At 39.1% G+C, this 19,071-nt stretch overlaps 1 protein-coding gene and 1 non-coding gene across 2 annotated transcripts in view; both read right to left on the bottom strand.

Moving 5' to 3' along the window:
• Positions 1-19,071, bottom strand: part of DNAH8 (dynein axonemal heavy chain 8) — a 305,262-nt gene that overhangs the window by 66,809 nt on the left and 219,382 nt on the right. The window contains exons 79-81 of the mRNA XM_028509424.2: positions 15,075-15,196; positions 11,785-11,903; positions 1,311-1,513 (exon numbers count right to left, since the gene is read on the bottom strand). Coding sequence (XP_028365225.2) covers positions 1,311-1,513; positions 11,785-11,903; positions 15,075-15,196 — 444 coding nt within the window. The remainder of the gene's footprint in view (positions 1-1,310; positions 1,514-11,784; positions 11,904-15,074; positions 15,197-19,071) is intronic.
• On the bottom strand, positions 14,554-14,683 carry LOC114495854. The gene has a single exon (XR_003684518.1). It is a non-coding gene; the product is annotated as a small nucleolar RNA SNORA19 (small nucleolar RNA).

The raw sequence follows: 19,071 nt of genomic DNA, 5'->3' as shown, positions 1-19,071 counted from the left end.
ACCACCCTTAGACCAGCACAGATGACTGGCATGCTTCAGTAAATACCAGAGCTAAACAGACCATTTTAAAGGTGGTTAATGAGACTTAACCATAAGAGATTGCCAAAAAGAAATAATAATTTAAACATGAGCCCATATAAAACACAGAATGGTGTAGTGACAATGAACAGAACAAAGTCAAGATGAGAAAAGTGGGAGCAAACATAGACCATGCTACCACAAGCTAATGATTTACAGTAACTTCTTAGTGCAGAGGGACATATGGTGAACACTTGGAGATAACTGAATTGACTTTGTATCATGTTTATATTAACTACATAATAAGTGCAATGTAAGTTTTATTTCATAGAGTAGGGTTAGTGATTCATAATTAATCACTTTATGATCTTTATAAAGATGTGAATGAATCAACCTGGCAAATTATACTTATAGAGATCTGAACCTGGAAGATCCTAAATGGACATTCCAACAAGATCCAAGTTTTCTGAGGAAGAAGAGCAGGTCAACAGCCTTCCTACAAGATGATGGCTCAGTCCTGTCAAAATGGGCTCTGCATCATGAAGGTCCCTGTCCTTTGGTTCTGCTGACTCAGTCACTGCTCTCACAACTTAGGTGTTTATAACTCCTCGCTCTGTCTCCTCCCCTTGGAATAACATTCCTTCCATTTCCCACCATCCCTGCCTAATGAAATTTTATTTATTTTCTTAGATCCTTCTCAAAATATCATCAGTGTGATCTCTGCACCCCATGCAGTCTGAGTAGCTCTGGATCTTGTAATCAGACATGTTCATGTAACTCTGTTACAGCAGTCGTCACATGGTTTTCAATTAAGTGTTTACATGTCTTTCTTTTCCAGCTGTGTTGATTCATCTCTGTACTCCTCAAAACTATCACACTGCCTGACTAAATGGTCATTGAATGAAAGCATGAATAAGCGAATCCTCAATTACTATGCATTACAATGGTTATAGCTCTTTAACATTTGCAACAAAACAGACTTTGTTGTAATTTTATATAGACATGACAATAAAATTTGCTTTTTTATGTTCATTCTTGCTAATCTATTATCCATGTAGTATGGTTATCTGCTTATAACTTTAAAAAAAAGTATACAAGTTTGTTCCTCTGCACAAAGATATCTCTTTCCCAACCTCACTCTAGATCTGCAAAGGGAGGAAAGAAGAAGGAGTTCAATATTTTTTCTAACTCATTTTTATGGATATATTTCCAATCAGTTATAAAGCTATGAAAGGTAAAAGTTGAGGGAAAATGTGGAAGTTTTGCTAAATTTCATAGATTGCTGATCATACCCAGCTTCAGTTTCTTGGCCAATGCATCAATTTGAATTGTGGGATCAGATCCCATGGACAGAAAACATATCAGAGGTGTTCGCGTATCACTTTCTTCCCAAGTTTTCTCCAGATTTAAGATAACTGGTTCTGTGTACTTCTCTTCCAAAGAATCTGCAATATACTTTCTTGCTTGAAAAACAGTACGGTCTGGGCACCAAGACCTAGAAATGAATATGAGTTACAGGAAAAAAAATGTAATCTATTCATTTTATATTCTATCTAATTCTAAGCACATAAAGAACTTATTTAATTAGCAAAGGACAAAAAGCTAATTCTACAGTATGCAGTACTGTGTAAGAGGGATGGCAAGGTTTTCTATTCCTGGATGAGTGCAAATTTAATGATGTGGTTTTGGTGCTGGGCATTGGCAAGTAGAGCAGAAACAGTAACAACACAGTCTGTTGTCAGTCTGGAAGGGGACTTAGAAGTCAGCGAATTCAAGTGTCTCATTTTCATTTTTTAATTGAATTTATTGGGGTGACATTGGTTAGTAAAGTTACACAGTTTCCAGGTGTACAATTTTATAACACAACATCTGTATATTGTTCATTGCCCCAAATCAAGTCTTCTTCCATCACAATTTATCCCATTTAGCCTCTGCTACCTCCCTCACTCCCTTTTCCCTCTTGTAATCCCCACACTGTTTTATCTGTGTCTGTGACAAGTACCTCATTTTCAAAAGAAACAGCAACTACTCTGAGACTTTAATTGACTATTTTTAAAAACTCCATCAAGATTATCCCTGGTAACTGAGGCTGTTAGCTTCAAGTAAGCAGTTCTTCATTAAAACTACTACACAGGGGCACATTTATTCTTTGACAGATTTTTACCAAGCACCTACTACACATCAGGCCCCACTCAGCAGAGAAGCAAGGGGAGGTATCCTCTGTCAGCTCTGTACTGACCTACTGCAGACCAGGAAGCTCTGCAGTCTTCCACAGGAGAATTAATGTGTCAAAAGTATCATAAGTATGTTGATCAGCAAGCATTTATTTAATACCATCTGTGTTGCCTACATTGTTGTAAGTTAGAGTCATGACACATTAAATAATGTCATTTGATATTTAAAACTGCAGACAAATTCTATAGGTTACACTGTTCACTTGACAAAGATTCAGTTTAAAATGATGGATAAAAGATAGACAGATCTATTCCAATAAAAAAACAAGTAGCTCTTTCAGACTCTGTAGACCATGAGGTCACCACTGCTGACTGCTGTGATCAGTTCTGAAGAATGACAACATAGGAAACAACTTTTTGTAAAAAATGCAAGCTAAGTTAGGCATATAACACTGGGAAAGACAAAAACTACTCTAAAATTATCCAACATCTTTTTGTTAACCTTCTCACCTGCACACAATTCCAACCTCTTGCCTCAACCACCAATCTAATCTCTCTGTCTCTCATTCTCTCTCTCTCTCTCTCTCTCTCTCTCTCTCTCTCTCACACACACACACACACACACACACACACACTGATCTTCTAATATAGAAGCCTTCTTTGAGCTACTGAATATTGAGAAAATGTGGGGAAGATTCAATATGGTAGAGAAGTAAGTGGAAGCTACACTAACCTACTCCCAGGACCAATCTGGAATTAAAACTGAACTGTAGAGAAATCATCCTGAATAATCAACTGAACACTAGATGGAGAGAAGCCTTATGACCACAGACAGACAGTGAGACTGGTAGGGAATGCAGAGGAGGTGTAAGAGAGCTGGCTGGACTCCAACAAGTGGCAGCTGAAGTTCTGGAGGGATATTTCAGCAACCAAGGGGGTTCCTCCTGAGAAAGGTGGAGTCTAAACCCCAAGCTATGCTCCCCAGGCTACGGCATCAGAGCCAGAAAGAAAACCAGATAACATCCAGCTCTAAAAACACCAGGGTTTCTGTCTGCCAGGGAGAGATGGCTGGAGACACAGAGAGCCTCTTAAAGGGCCAACCCACAATATTTTGTTTGCAGCCACTTACCTTGGGGTACTCCAGGGAGAGGGCAAAATGGGCTAGAAACACTTGAGGAGAGTCAGGGGTTGGTGGCTCTGGGGAGAGAACTGAAGGAAGAGCCACCAGGATCCCTGTGTTGAGTCATTCTCTACACTGCAGATGCCATCTTTCTCACATAGAGCACTTCTATCCAACTGGCACAGCTTAAGGGGAAGCAATAGCCCCACCTTCAGGTATTACTCTGCACCACCCTGTGGTTGCTTAAGCTACTGATTATGGCTTGAGACTATACCATTGATTAGTTTAACAACTAAGGCAAAAAATATAAAGCTACCAAAATGGGAAGACAAAGAAATAGACCCCAAATGAAAGAACAAGAGAAGTCTCCAGAAGAAGAACTAGATGAAATGGAGGTAAGCAATTTATCAGTTAAAGAATTTAGAGCAATGATTATAGAGATAATCAGCAACATGATAAAAGACATAGAAACCATAAAAAAGGACCAGTCAGAAATAAAGAATGTAATATCCGAAATAAATACACTGGAAGGAAAAAACAGTAGGTTAGATAAAACAGTAGATAAAAATCAGTGATTTGGAAGACATGGTAAAAATAAAAACACTCAGGAAGAACAGCAAAAAGAAAAAATAATTTTAAAAAATGAGGAGAGCTTAAGAAACATTTTGGACAACATGAAGTGTAACAATATCATGGGAAAATCCACATTATGGGGAAACCAGAAGGAGAAGAGAGCAAGAAAGGGATTGATAGCATGTTTGAAGAAATAATGACTGAAAACTTCCCTAATTTGGTGATGGAAAAAGTCTGGGAAGCTTAGAGAGTCCCAAAGAATTTGGACCCAAAGACACCTACACCAAGACACGACATAATTAAAATGACAAGGCTTAAAGACAAGAAGAGAATACTAAAAGCCATAAGATAAAAGCAGATAGTTACATACAGTGGAACACCAATTAGACTGCCATCTGATTTCTCAACAGAAATATTTCAGGTGAGAAGGGAGTGGTGTGAAATATTCAAAGTGATGAAAAGCAAGGACCTACAACCAAAGCTACTTTACCCAGCAAGGCTATCATTTAAAATCAAAGGAGAAATGAGGAGCTTACCAGACAAGAAAAAAACTAAAGAAATTTAACACCAAACCTGTATTGCAACAAATGTTAAAGAGCTAAGAAGAAAGAAAGATAAGGAGAAGGAGAGGAAGAGGCAAGAGAAGAAGGAGAGGAAGAGGCAGGAGAAGGAGGAGAGGAAGAGGCAGGAGAAGGAGGAAGAGAAAGAGAAAAAAATAAAAACAGAGGAAAATAGCCTAACAATAAATGGCACTAAATGCATATCTATCATTAATAACCTTAAACGTAAATGGCTTAAATGCTGCAACCAAAAGACATAGGGTAGCTGAACAGATAAGAAAACAAGCCCCATATATATGCTGCCACCAAGAGACTCATCTCATATCAAAAGATACACACAGACTAAAGTAAATGGATGGAAACAGATATTTCATGCAAATGGAAAAGAAAAAAAATCTGGGGTAGCAGTACTTATATCCAACAAAAAAACTTTAAAAGAGGACTTCCAGCCAAGATGGAGGCAGAGGTAGATATACTCTGCCTCCTCACACAACCAAAAGAAGGAGAACAAAAAAACTTCAAAACAAAAAAATAACCAGAACTGCCAGAAAGTTGAACTGTATTTAAGTCTGACAATAATAGTGCTAAAGAAGAAACATTCATTCAGATTGCTAGGAGGGGTGGAGACAGGCAGCTGGAATGGAGAGGACAGGTGGCAAGGCAGTGGCTGGAGGACCAGAAAAGAAAGGCAGCAGCTGGTGGACTGGGGTGGGCAAGACAGTGGGTAGTGGACCAGGTGGTCCCCCATTTGTGTGTAGATATACCAGGAAGAACAACTGGGGAGCGAGACAGACTGAGCAACCCAGGGTTCCAGCGTGGTGAAACAAAGCCTCAAAACTATGGTTGTAAAACCTGTAGAGGTTGCAATGGCAGAAGAAACTCTCAGTCTCACTGGAGAGTTCCTTGGAGACACTCACGGGGTCCTAGAATGTACACAAACCCACCCACTTGGGAATCAGCACCAGAAGGGCCCAATGTACTTGTGGATAGCAGGGGAAGTGACTGAAAGCCAGCTAATATTGAACAAGCTGCATTGTTCCCTCTTTGACCCCTCCCCAACATAGAGCAACACAACGCAGCAAAGTGGATTGCCCCACCCTGGCAAATACCTAAGTCACCACCCCTTACAATGTAACAACTGGGCTGAATATCATTGCAAAATGGAGGAGAAAGTGAAGGCTATGCAAAGTGAAATAAAGAAAAATATACAGGGAACCAACAGTGAAGGGAAGGAAACTGGGACCCAAATCAACAATTCAGAGCAGAAGGAAGACAAAAACATTAAACTGGAACAGAATAAAAAAAACCAAGAATTCAAAAAAATGAGTTAAGGCTTGGGAACCTCTGGGACAACTTGAAACATTCCAACATCTGAATCATAGGTGTGCCAGAAGGAGAAGGGGAAGAATAAGAAATTGGAAAACTATTTAAAAACATAATGAAGGAGAACTTCCCCAATCTGGCAAAGGAAATAGACTTCCAGGAAGTCCAGGGAGCTCAGAATCCCAAAGAAGTATATACCAAGGCACAGCATAACTACATCACCCAAGATTAAAGATAAGGAGAGAATCTGAAAAGCAGCAAGAGAAAAGGAGACAGTTACCTACAAAGAAGTTCCCATAAGACTATCAGCTGATTTCTCAAAAGAAACCTTCTAGGCAAGAAGGGGCTGGAAAGAAGTATTCAAAGTCATGAAAGGCAAGTACCTATATCCAAGATTAGCCTATCCAGCAAAGCTATCATTTAGAATGAAAGAGCAGATGAAGTACTTCCCAGATAAGGTAAAGATAAAGGATTTCATCACTAAGCCCTTAGTACATGAAATATTAAAGAGACTTATCTATGAAAAAGATCAAAACTATGAATAGTAAAATGACAAAAAACTCACAACTATCAACAACTGAATTTAAAAACAAAAACAAAAACAAACTAAGCAAACAATTAGAACAGAAACAGAATCACAGAAAGGGAGATCATATGGGGGGTTATTGGTGGGGAGGGCCAGTGGGGAGAATAGGGGAAAAGGTACAGGGAATAAGAAGCCTAATTGGTACGTAGAAAATAGAGAGGGGGAGGTTAAGAATATTATAGGAAATGGAAAAGTCAAACAACTTATATGTACAACCCATGGATATGAACTGGGGTGGCAGGGAAGCTGCTGGGGGGAGTACAGGGTGGAGGGAAAAAATGGGAGAAAAAATGGGATAACTATAATAGCATAACCAATAAAATATATTTAAAAATGAAATAAAATAAAAAATAAAACAAAGGCTACAGTAAGAGACAAAGAAGGATAATACATAATGGTAATGGGGGCAATCCAAGAAGAGGATATAACCCTAGTAAACATTTATGCACCCAACATAGGAGCACCTAAGTTTGTGAAGCAAATCTTGATGTTCATAAAGGGAAAGATCAACAAAAATACAGTCAGAATTGGGAATTTTAACACCCCATTGGCTTCAATGGATAGATCTTCCAAACAGAAAATCAATAAGGAGACAGCTGCCTTAAATTAGACAATAGATCAAATGTATTTAATTGATATCTTCAGAGCATTTCACCCCAAAGCAGCTGAATATACATACTTTTCAAGTGCACATGGAACATTTTCCAGGATAGACCACATGTTAGGACACAAGTCTCAATAAATTTAAGATTGAAATCATATTAAGCATCTTTTCTGACCACAATGCTATGAAACTAGAAATCAACCATAAGAACACTGGAAAACAAACAGAGACATGGAAGCTAAATTACATGTTATTAAACACTGAATGTGTCAACAACAAGATCAAGTAAGAAACAAAAAATACATTGAAACAAATTAAAATGAGAACACAACAATTCAAAACCTGTGGGACATTGGGAAAGCAAGCCTAAGAGGGAAATGCATAACATTACAGGTCTATCTCAAAAAACAAGAAAAAGTTCAAATAAACAATCTAATTTCACCTTAAAGGAACTTGAACAGGAACAAACAAAGCCCACACTAAGTAGAAAGAAGAAAATGATAAAGATCAGGGCAGACATAAACAAAATAAAGTTGAAAAAAATTATACAAAAGAACAATGAATCCAAGAACTGGTTCTTTGAAAAGATAACAAGGTTGACAAACCTTTAAGCAGACTCATCAAGAAAAAAAGAGAAAGAACCCAAATAAATAAAATCAGAAATGAAAGAGGAGAAATAACAACTGATACCAAAGAAATACAAAGGATTGTAAGAAATTATTATGAACTATATGCCAAGAAACTGGACATGTGGAAGAAATGGACAAATTCCTAGAAACATACAATCTTCCAAAAATAAATCAGGAAGAATCAGAGAATCTGAATAGACAGATTACACCTAGTGAAATTGAAGCAGGAATCAAAAAATTCCCAACAAACAAAAGCCCTGGACCAGATGGCTTCATTTTACCAAACATTCCAAGAACTAACACTTCTCCTTCTCAAACTACTTCGTAAAATTCAAGAGGAGGGAAGGTTCCCAAACTAATTTTACAAGGCCAATATTCCCCTAATACCAAAAGCAGATAAAGACACTAAAGAAAGAAAATTATGGGCCAATATCACTGATGAATATAGACACTAAAATCCTCAACAAAATGTTAACAAACTGAATACAGCAATGCATCAAAAAGAACATACATTATGATCAAATGGGATTTATTCTGGGAAAGCAAGGTTGATACAACATTCACAAATCAATAAATGTGATTCACCACATTAACAAAATAGATTAAAAACACATGATCCTATCAATAGATGTAGAAAAAGCATTTGATAAAATCCAGTGCCCATTTATGATAAATACTCTCAGCAAAATGGGATTAGAGGAAACATACATAAACATAATAAAGGCTATATGCCAAACCCACTGCTGGCATCATATCAATGGGCAAAAACTACAAGTGTTCCCCTTAAGATCAAGAACAAGACAGGGATGTCCACTTTTACCTACCTTATTCAATGTAGCATTGGAAGTCCTAGCCACAGCAATCAGACCAGAACAAGAAATAAAAGGCATCCAAGTTGGAATGGAAGAAGTAAGACTGTCATTGTTTGCAGATGACATGGTACTGTACACAGAGAACCCCAAAGATTCCACCAAGATACTACTGGAACTGATAAATGAATTCAGCAAAGTAGCAGGATACAGAAATCAGTTGCATTTTATATGTCAATAATGAAGTAACAGAAAAGGAAATTAGGAAAACAATCCCACTCACAACTGCTAAAAAAATAAACCACCAAGGAGTAAACCTAACCAAATATGTAAGAGACCTGTACTCAGAAAATTATAAGATAATGAAGAAAAAAATTGAAGAAGATACAAATAAGTGGAAGTACATCCCATGTTCATGGATAGGATGAATTAACATCATTAAAATGTTTATACTTCCCATAGCAATCTATAGATTCAACACAATTCCTATCAAGATTCCAGTGACATATTTCACAGAACTAGAACAAATATTTCAAAAATTTATATAGAACCATGTTGAGAACTGCCCTGCCTAGTTTCAGAAGGCTATAACCCCCCCCATGGCTAAGACAGAGTAAAAAGACCTTGGGACCATAAGCCACTAAAAAGACAAAGCTTATCCTCCCAGCAGGGGCACAGCCTCTCCCCATTTACTTCACCCTGCTTGGCCCAGGGAAGGTGACTGATTAGCCAATGATGGGTAAGATTCCTCAAGAGAGGGACAACCTAAGATAGGCATGGTTGCAAAGGGGCCATCAAGGACTTAGAGGACTATAGAAAAGGGGTGATGGACCTTCACCCCTGTGAACAGCATGTGTCATAGCATGAGTCCTCATTCTATCTGTATAGTCTCCTAATCTCTTGGCTACCTGTATCTCCCACTTGATTTTAAGCCTGAAATAAATAATGCCAGGGGCAGGTGTGGCCCTGTGCTACAATGGGTGGTTTCTGGGGGGCAATCAGGCCTAAGAAAGAATGCATAAAATCCTGTGAAACCTGCTTTGCTAAGAATACCCTCAATTTAAATGATAAGGGTCCAAGCATAAAATGAGTTTGTTTCCCAAAGCTTTATGGTCCTTTGGCATCAGTCTAGCTATCTGACCCTGACTCAGAATAAGCCCTCATAGTTCTTTGAATGTTATCTATTGTTTGATCATTACTGCCTGACAATGATTGATGAGATTTACCTACCTGCCCTATATTACTATGCAAATTAAAGCCAATAAAAGCTCATTGAGGAACAGGCTCAAGGCCCTTCTCCTCTGAGAGATTGGCCATCTTTCCTCCCAAAGCAGATCACATCTTGGTAGACATATTCTCATCTACGGGCAGCCCAGGGAACCTCTGCAGGTAGAGCCTGCCCCCCCTGACCCCAGAACCACTAAAGGCCCTGCATAGCAACAGCAATCCTGAAAATGAAGAACAACATTGGAGGAATCATGCTACCTAATATGCTGCTATACTATAAGGCCATAATAATCAAAACATCATGGTAGTGGCATAAAAACAGACACACAGATCAATGGAACAGAATAGAGAGCCTAGAAATAAACTCACACCTTTATAGTCAATTAATATTTGACAGAACAAGCAAGCACATATAATGGGCTAAATATAGTTTACTAAATAAATGGTGCTAGGAAAATTGGACAGATATGTGAAGAAAAATTAAACTAGGCCACCTTCCTACACCACCACAATAATAAATTCAAAATGGATCAAAGACTTAAATGTTACACCCCAAACCATAAAAAATTCTAGAAGAAAACATAAGCAGCAAAATCTCAGACCTTGCTAGTAGAAATTCTTTTATTGGATATATCTCCTTAAGCAAGGGAACAAAAGAAAAAAATAAAGAAATGGGACTATGTCAAACTAAAAAGTTTTTGCACTTTTTAGAAAGGAAATCATTGACAAAACTAAAAGACAACCCACAAAATGAGAGAACATATTTGCCAATACATCTGGTAAGGGGTTAATATCCAAAATTTATAAGAACTTACAAAAGTCAACCCCAAAAAACAAACAACCCAATTAAAAAATGGGCAAGGGACCTGAATAGACACTTCTCTAAAGAGAATATACAGAGGGCCAACAGACATATGAAAAGATGCTCAACACCACTTATCATCAGAGAAATGAAAATTTAAACCACAATGAGATACCAACTCACACCTGTCAGAAAGGCTACATCAATCAATCAACAAACAAGTGTTGGCAAGGATATGGAGAAAGGGGAACCCTTTTGCAATGTTGGTGTGAATGTAGATTGGTGCAGCCACTGTGGAAAGCAGTATGGAGATGCCTCAAAAAATTAAAAATGTTCTTCCTTTTGACCCAGCAATCCCACTTCTAGAAATATATCTGAAGGAACTCAAAACACTAATTTGAAAGAACATAAGCACTCCTACGTTCATTGCAGCATTATTTACAATCACAAATATATGGAAGCAGCCCAAGTGTCCATCAGTAGATGAATGGATAAAACAACTATGGAACACTTACACAATGGAATACTACTCTTCTGTTAAAAAGAAGAAAATGTTACCTTTTGTGACAGCATGGATGGACATGGAGAACATTACTCTAAGTGAAATGAACAAGTCAGAGAAAGATAAGTACCATATGATTTCACTCACATGTGGAATTTAATGAACAAACTGAACTAACAAGGAAAATGGGGACAGACTCATAGAGAGCAGGATGACAGTTAGTAGGGGGTGGCAGAAGGGGTGGAGGGATTGAGCAAAAAGGAAAAAGAACTCATGGACATGGACAACAGTGGGGTGACTGCTGGGAGGAGGGGTATATAATGGTACTAAAGTAATGGAAAAAATACAATACGGATTAAATCAAGAAAATAAAAAAGAGAAAATGTGAAAAGTGAGAAAAAATAGAATGTTCTTTCTTAACATAAATTTGAAAATTTTGCTTCTACTTTAATAGTTACTCCTGCATTATACATTTTTATAGCGCAATATTTATGGTTTTTTCTCTGATGAAATTGAATTTCAGCTTCTAAACTAATTGCTTTGTAACTTTGTGAGTTTTAAAGGAATAACTTCAACAATAAATAATAAAATGAATAATAAAAGCATTTTTCATGGTTTTTTTTTGCTAAAAGCACTATATAATTAATATGTTGTCAAAACATACCATTCTTTGCCACCATCACCATTTTATTTGCCTGTCAAGGAGCTAAAGAATTGCCATAAAAAACTGTAATTTCAAAGCATATGCATTTCTTATATTAACTACCAGAACATAGAGAAGTAGACTCACTGAAGTAAGTCTATGATTTGATGGTACGATGAGTGATGCTTCCAGCTCTGACAATACCTATTCTTACCTGATAAGTAAAAGTTTGTGGCAGGTGTCCAGTGAATCATTATATCCATCAGGGATAATTTCTTCCTCTGGAGCATCTTTATCAAACCAGCTTTTCCATCCCTTCTCATTGCGAGATATCTAAAATAAACAAGCCAATTAGCAAGCCATAGGAATATGGAGTTGAAATATAACCTTAGAAGGTTATTCTTTCCAGGCACATCATTTTTCAACCATAACTACACAGTTTACCTTTTTCTTCAAAATAAATGACTCAAATAACACAGCTATTACTATTCCCTTTTAGTTTTCCCATTGCTTTTCTACATTATTCACTGAAATTGGGGCAATGTATCAATTACACTAAATGATTGGACAGGAAAAAAAAAAACCCATACAGCAAGGTTTCTCAACCTCAGCACCATGGGCATTTAGGGTCGAATTATTTTTTGTTCAGGGAGCTGTTCTGTACATTGTGGGATGTTTTGTAGCATCTCTGACCTCTACTCACCAGATGCCAGTAAGACCCTTCCCTCAATTCATGACAATCAAAAATGTCTCCAAACATTGTCAAATGTTCTCTGGGGGGTGAGGGTGGCACAAAGTTGCCCTTGGTTGAGAACCACTGATAGTGACCATTCTAAAAAGCAAACCTCTAAATGTTGACTTCTACTTAAAATATTATTAGATGGAAAAATCAAAAGTTTCATTTTCCCAGTGATCCCCTGCCTTGAGACCTTAAACCCAAGAATGGAAGAAGTCTTTCCAAGAGCTGGTCTCAAATACCTTTCAGAAGCATGGAGAGAACTGCAGAGCTTCAGAGGCATTGAAAGGTGCTCTGTGAAGCCCAAGTACTAGAGAAACCAATGACAAAAACTACATATCAGGGAGCCTGGCACTGCTCTTCAGCAACAATCAGGCTGCATTATTTAGGTCATGTTTGCAAGCATGTTTAAATAGCAATGGTAAGCCCTAACAGCAATAACAAATGATCATATAGCAGAGACTACATGCCAGACCGAAGCACTGTCCTTTTCCTCCATTATCCCCACTTTTTACTGAGGCATAAAGGGGTTAAATAGCTGCCCGAAGTCCACATCATGCCAACAATTCATCATATAGGATACAGATAGTGTGAAAATTAATAACAAAACTATTAACTCAGTTGCTCCAACTTTGTCTCTGGGACACTAAAAGATGGAGGAGGATTTCTGATACGTTTCACAGCTGTCATCTTTCTCCTGGCTCTCCCTAGTTGGCTGCTCTCCAAGAATCTGCCTGTGCTCTGCAGGCCTGGGTGCTGCTGCAGACCCATCCTAATGCACTGGTTCCTGGGAACTGCAACCCACAGCACCCTCTGCAGGCCTCCTCAACACTAGCACTAGAGAGAAGGAGGCACAGGAAAAAAGAGGGTATTTATTTTCAGCCTACTGGTCTTCCAACTGCTAATTTTGAAACTTACCACAGTAGAGCTTCCAGGGCGAGCTGCATCTGTGATGGGCAATGGGATAACTTCCAGCCCCTTGAGGCCAATCTCCATTTCCCTCTCCTTTTCCTGGCCCTCTCTGTTAGCAAAAAACCACTTCCAGGTGTTAAACAGTTTGGCCTGGGATGCCAAGGCTGGGAAGCTACTGATTGAGGTTATTTTTGTTCCAAATGCTGATACCCAATCAGCTATGAGATTGATCTCCTCTACTTCCTCTCAGACAAGCCAACCCAAGGGTACCCTGATAGTAGGTCCCCAGTTAACTTCTGCTACTTTCCTGAAAATGACTCCTGCTCTCCCCTCTGGCCCATCCAAAGGCATACAAAAAGTTGTAGACAAATAACTCCTGTTGTCAGGGAAACATCATGAGGTCTTCACTGGCCATGTGGCTTCAGGCAAGTACTTAACTTCTTTGAATCTCCATTCTCTTATCTGTAAGTCAGGATTCAACAACACTTCCTTTGCAGGGGGATTGTTGTGATTGTTGTTGCCCAATACTTAGCCCATAGTCAGCAGCAGTAGCTACCAGATTCTATACCATGGGTACTTAGAATCTAATTAATAGAGGCAAAGGATAATGCATATGCCTCTATTGATATAACCCATCAGCACAGGGCTGGGATTTTGAGTGACTTTTCCAGTGGTGCCTGAAGGTCTCCCTTGCCCAGTCTCCCAGTAGACAAGACCACCTCCCACCTCCCTGCCCCCACCAAAGTATTTGTTTGAGCTTGGGGGACTCATCTGTGATTGTACTACAAAACAAACCTTACTGTCCATCACAGATGGATCCAGGGACTTTATCCAATCGACTCTGACCCAACCAGGGCTGAACAGGTAAAGAATTTATCTACAGTGTGCTAGAAATACCACTAAGTGGATATACGTAGTTTACATGCATGGGGCGGGGTGGGAGTGGTTCAAGGGGAGTGAATCACAAGATGACAGCATGAGGCATCTGCCAACTTGTAGTCTACCTCTCACTTCATCTGTCCATCATAAGCAACCACCAAAAGGATGATTATTATTAGCATTGACACTGGGATACTGCAGGGCCTTCATCAGTGACAAGGAGTTGTAACTAACAGACCCCTATAATAAACAATTATATCTATTTTAGGTTGCGTAATTGTTTTCCAGTGAGAGTTGGATCAAAAACTAATCCACAAAATCAAATTTACTTTTCAAATAAGAAAAAAAAGGAAATCAGAACCCAGTTCACCATTTTCAATATTATATACTTCACCATTTTACACTTTCACCACTAAAATCACTGAATTTTTATTTTATTATTTTTAATTTTTTTATACTTGTCTGAAGCTGACTGGAAGCAATGGCTAAATTAGTCATGCTGCCAATTCACCTTCAAAGGTTTCTTTAGCACATCAGAAGTTATCTTTTCTCTTGACATAAAGAAAAAAGACAATGAAATATGCACAAAATGATTGACTTTTTTAAGAAAGGACTTCAACATCTAATTTGCTTCAAGTTCAAATTGCACAAATTATTTAATCATAGGCAGAAGTAAAAACATCAAAAGCCTACAACAAAAGGGTCCACCCACTGGGTCGGATTCTGACAGCAATTCAAGCAACTTGTAAATGACCCATGCCCACCACACAGAAGGAAAAGGCAGCAGCTTACCCCTATGAAAAGGTTCCTTCTGGAAGCCCCCTCTTCAAAATCCCCCTGGAGAGCCACGGAGCCTTAAAGCCACACTGTTGTATTGACTCTTTTGGGTGAAGGATTTGTCACCAGGAGGCCCCAATTAAAATGGACTGGGTTTGTTTGGGTATACAGATCTGTACTTTTTTCCAGTCCTTTATTACCTGGTTCATAATTTCTGCAAATTGTGGAAGTTTACTCAGCTCCACAAGGTTCAGCCAGGTCATATCGAGGATCCAGCGAAACGGTTTGGGAGGGCAGGCTTTCAGATCCAAGGCTGCTCCTCCTGGGGAAAGGCAGCAGCAGGAATCAGGTCAGCTCATGTTTTATTTTTAGAAATTTACTTTCCAAGTCATAAAAACAAGATAACAAGATTACAGAAAAAAATGGGAAAATTGGAAAATAGTCACATTACAGAAAATGTAATTATATTTTTTGGTACATTTCCTTCAAGTCCTAGTGTTTTATTTACTGATTTATACCATCTTATAAAATACAGATGGTAATTCCTTGCCATTTTTCACTACAAAGAATTGTTGTCGGGTGGTTGTGGTTGTTTGCCTTTTTATTGTTTTTTTAACAATCTTAAATGTATAATTTTGGTATCAATGAATAGGCTGATCTTTTCATGTGTAATTTGAAAAATCACTCCTCCAGAAGTTTGATATTCAATACAATTTGTTACTAGGTCAAAAAGATAGGTAGATGGTTAGATTGAGATAATACGGCTGTGAGGTTTTATGGGGGTAAGTATGGTTCAAATCATTTATTCATTCATTTATTTAACAAATATTAATTGGGCATTCTTTATGTAACTGACATATTCCTGGCACTGGGAATAAAGCAGAGAAAACCAAACAAAGCTCCTGCTCTCACAATATGTTAACTACAGGGTTGGTTCATATTTTGAAACAAATCTCAAGTGAGCATACCCAATGTGGCGATCTTCAACATAGACTATATTTATGATTTCAAAATTCCTCTACTGCATGTCTTTAGTGATGCTTTATCACAATAATTCCAGCTCTGTTGTTTAATTCAGATTATACAAAACAGTGATTTGGAACTTTTAAATCCCATTACCCTCCTGAAGAACTCATGAAATCCCTCTACCAGCCCTTAGGCAAAAAAGGAGGGGAGACGACTACAAGGCTCTGCTCCCACCTCCAGCATCTGTCTGAGATGGTGAATGAGCTGAAACACTCCTTTTGTCCCTTTGTTCTACCCACAGGGTCAGGGATTCTGAATGCCTCAACACCGTTAGAACAGGTAAACCTTCCTCACCACCTGCTGCGTGCACCACCTGGTAAGAGGGAAAGCCTTACTCTGCACCATTTCTGCTAACACCAAGTTCACTGCAGAAGCAACCACTGGAGTCACCTGCAGACTGAAGGGATTCTGCTTCTCTGACAGAGACAAAGTCATCCCTTTTCTTCTTGGTTGTTTCCAAAGCAGTGTTTTCATAAGCCTCAAAGATATCAGGAGGGGACATTTAGGCTGCATCATTGTTTCCAGACATGCTGTACACCTAAGCTAACCCAGAACAATCACAGTCCGTTCTATACCCCCAAATAACCTGGCTCGACACTCGCTGGCTGCATAAACTTGGACAAAGAACTCATTTTTCTGTTTCCCCTTCTGTCACATATCATCTGCCAGATTGGTTGCTGTGAAGATTAAATAAATTATTGTAGTAGAAAGCTTAGGACAGTCTTGGTCCACAGTAAAAGCTATGTAACCATTAGCCATGGTATTGATATCAACTCTCCTTCTGTTTTGGAACTCTGGTCCAATCCAACCTGGAAGGCAAGAACACACCCCTAAGTGTCATTTGTCCATGGTTTATGACAAAAGAACGATGATATCTTTCTAAAATAACCAGGCAGGGAAAGCAGGTAAACCAATTATGCTACAATGCAAGATTGCCCTGGTATCTATTTCACTTTTTAAAGTGTTCTGACATTCTCAGTTGAAATAGAAAGTCAAAGCCACCTTCCAAATATTGCAGAGAACAAGTAGAAACTGATACAGTCATTCTTGGAAAATCAAACATTCTTGGGAAATCAAACAATTCTGCTGTGATAGATAAGCCTTTCTTCTTTCTCCTGTAAGCACTGAGTTCAAAATGACAAAAAAAAAATCAGTGACCTAAGGACCGTATTTGTTCACTTTGAAACGACCATCAAAAACAAGGTCATGCCATCTTTTAAAAAATAATTTGGTCAAAATGTAAGCTAGTTCAAAACTAATACAAACTGTACAATAAGCCAGCTTTGGGTTATTAAAAAAAAAAACAACCCCCCAAAACCCACCTCTTTTACTGTCCAGCTAACTATACTTTTGTCAATCAACTTATCATACAATCCCAAATTAATCTTCCTAAAGCACTGCTCTGTTTATGCTACTTCCCTGCTCGTAAAGCATTCAATGGCTCCCTATTGCCCACTAAATTAAATCCAAACTCCTCTCACTGGCTCTCCCGGCACTGTACAAGCTAGTTCTCCTTGACTCTCAGACTGATGAAATAGGGTTAAAAATGGGTTCTCACCACAACCCAGATGTGCACCCTTCTTTTTTTTTCCGTGTCAAATCTAGTTCTCTTCACAAATTCCTTTCCCACTGTGATGCTGTGTTTCTCAGTCTCCTCTGATCTACACACTTTATCTCACAGAATCCAGTCTCTTTTAGGTGAGAGCTCTGGTTTGGCCGAGTTTGTTGGGCTGGTAGGGGTGAGGTGGTGGGAAGGGTATTGTGTCTTGACAGGGAGGGTGCCTGAGACCTGCATGCTGCCCTCTAGGCTCTGTGTGTCTTGGTCACAGGCTGGGATTCCAACTTGTGTCCTCTGGACAAATCCTGTATGACCTGTAGGTACACTGGGCTGTTATCCACAGGAACTGGTCCTGTGTCCAGTTCCAGTTCCCCTGTGCTGCAGCTTCTTGGCTTATACCCAGGCCTCTCGTATGTGCCAACCTCCTCATCATTTCCATGTCCACACTCCTGCTTGCCAAACCTCAGGCTTATCCATCTAGCTACTCCATCCACCAATGCCACAGAGCAGCTTCCATGCTGGACATGGCTCTGGGCAGAATGCAGGGGCATCTTCTATCTGGATGTTTCTTGAGCACCCTCCTTTACTCATCCAATGCAGAGCCTCAGGAGACAGGGAAAGGATAAAGACCTTTGTATCTGACCTCATTCTGTCTCCGACTCTTTGTCCTTCCCATGACCCATTGTGGGCCAGGTTTCCTACTTTTTTGTACATATCTGTCCCCACCCCAGGGGTCATAGTAGCAGATGGGATTCAGGAAGCAAAGTCAGCTCACCCATAAGGACAAATCTAAAAGTATACTTCCCAACCCACTTATATCCCACAGACAGGAGGCTTTCTAAGTTGTGAGGCTCATTTTGCCCCCGCTGCTACCCAGATTCCCACATGTTTCAGTGTCCCCTTCCCCCACTGCCCAGTGCCCCAATAACTGAGGATGTGTCCCTAAGCCTGAGTGAGAGCTTCAAGGTGACTGAAACAAGTCAAAGTAATTTCCTAGATTTGGCAAATTCAACCTTATTTTATTTAAATGTCACAGAGACCACCCATGCATCTGTACCCTCCCCTACAGAGCCTGCTGCATCTCTCCCAGGTGGTACTAATCATTTTCCCCAGGGCCTTACAGCCTCCTGTACATGGAGGTAACTGTATCATGCTGTCTTACTCCTACATGTCATTTAAGACATCAATTCCTAAGGAAAAAATATGAAGCAAATGACATATTCTAATTTCCTTTGAATTAGGAGAAATAAAAAATCAAAGAAGAAATTTTCAGTAATTATGCAAAACTGTTTACAAAGTTTCTTAAATGGTAATCTATCCTGGACCTGAGGAAGAAATTAACTAAAGTAAGAAGAATGATAGAGTAATAAGAAGTTATGGGTTACTATCCTGCTGATTGTGAATTGTATGATGAGGATAAAAGTACATCACATCCTTTCACCTTGCAGTGCCAACTTGGAAATACTCTGCATTTCCTTCTTAGATGATCTCTTTTGCCCCCATGGCCTTGGTTGTAATTCTTATGCCCTGTCTTTGCCATTGTCTGACTTCTAAATGGTCTGGCTCACCCTGTCTAATTGTCTGCTGGTTATCTCCAATTCAATGTCACCAGG

The sequence above is a fragment of the Phyllostomus discolor genome, chromosome 4, assembly GCF_004126475.2.
Source record: "Phyllostomus discolor isolate MPI-MPIP mPhyDis1 chromosome 4, mPhyDis1.pri.v3, whole genome shotgun sequence".
NCBI lineage: Eukaryota > Metazoa > Chordata > Mammalia > Chiroptera > Phyllostomidae > Phyllostomus > Phyllostomus discolor.
This window is presented reverse-complemented; position numbering and strand designations above follow the sequence as displayed.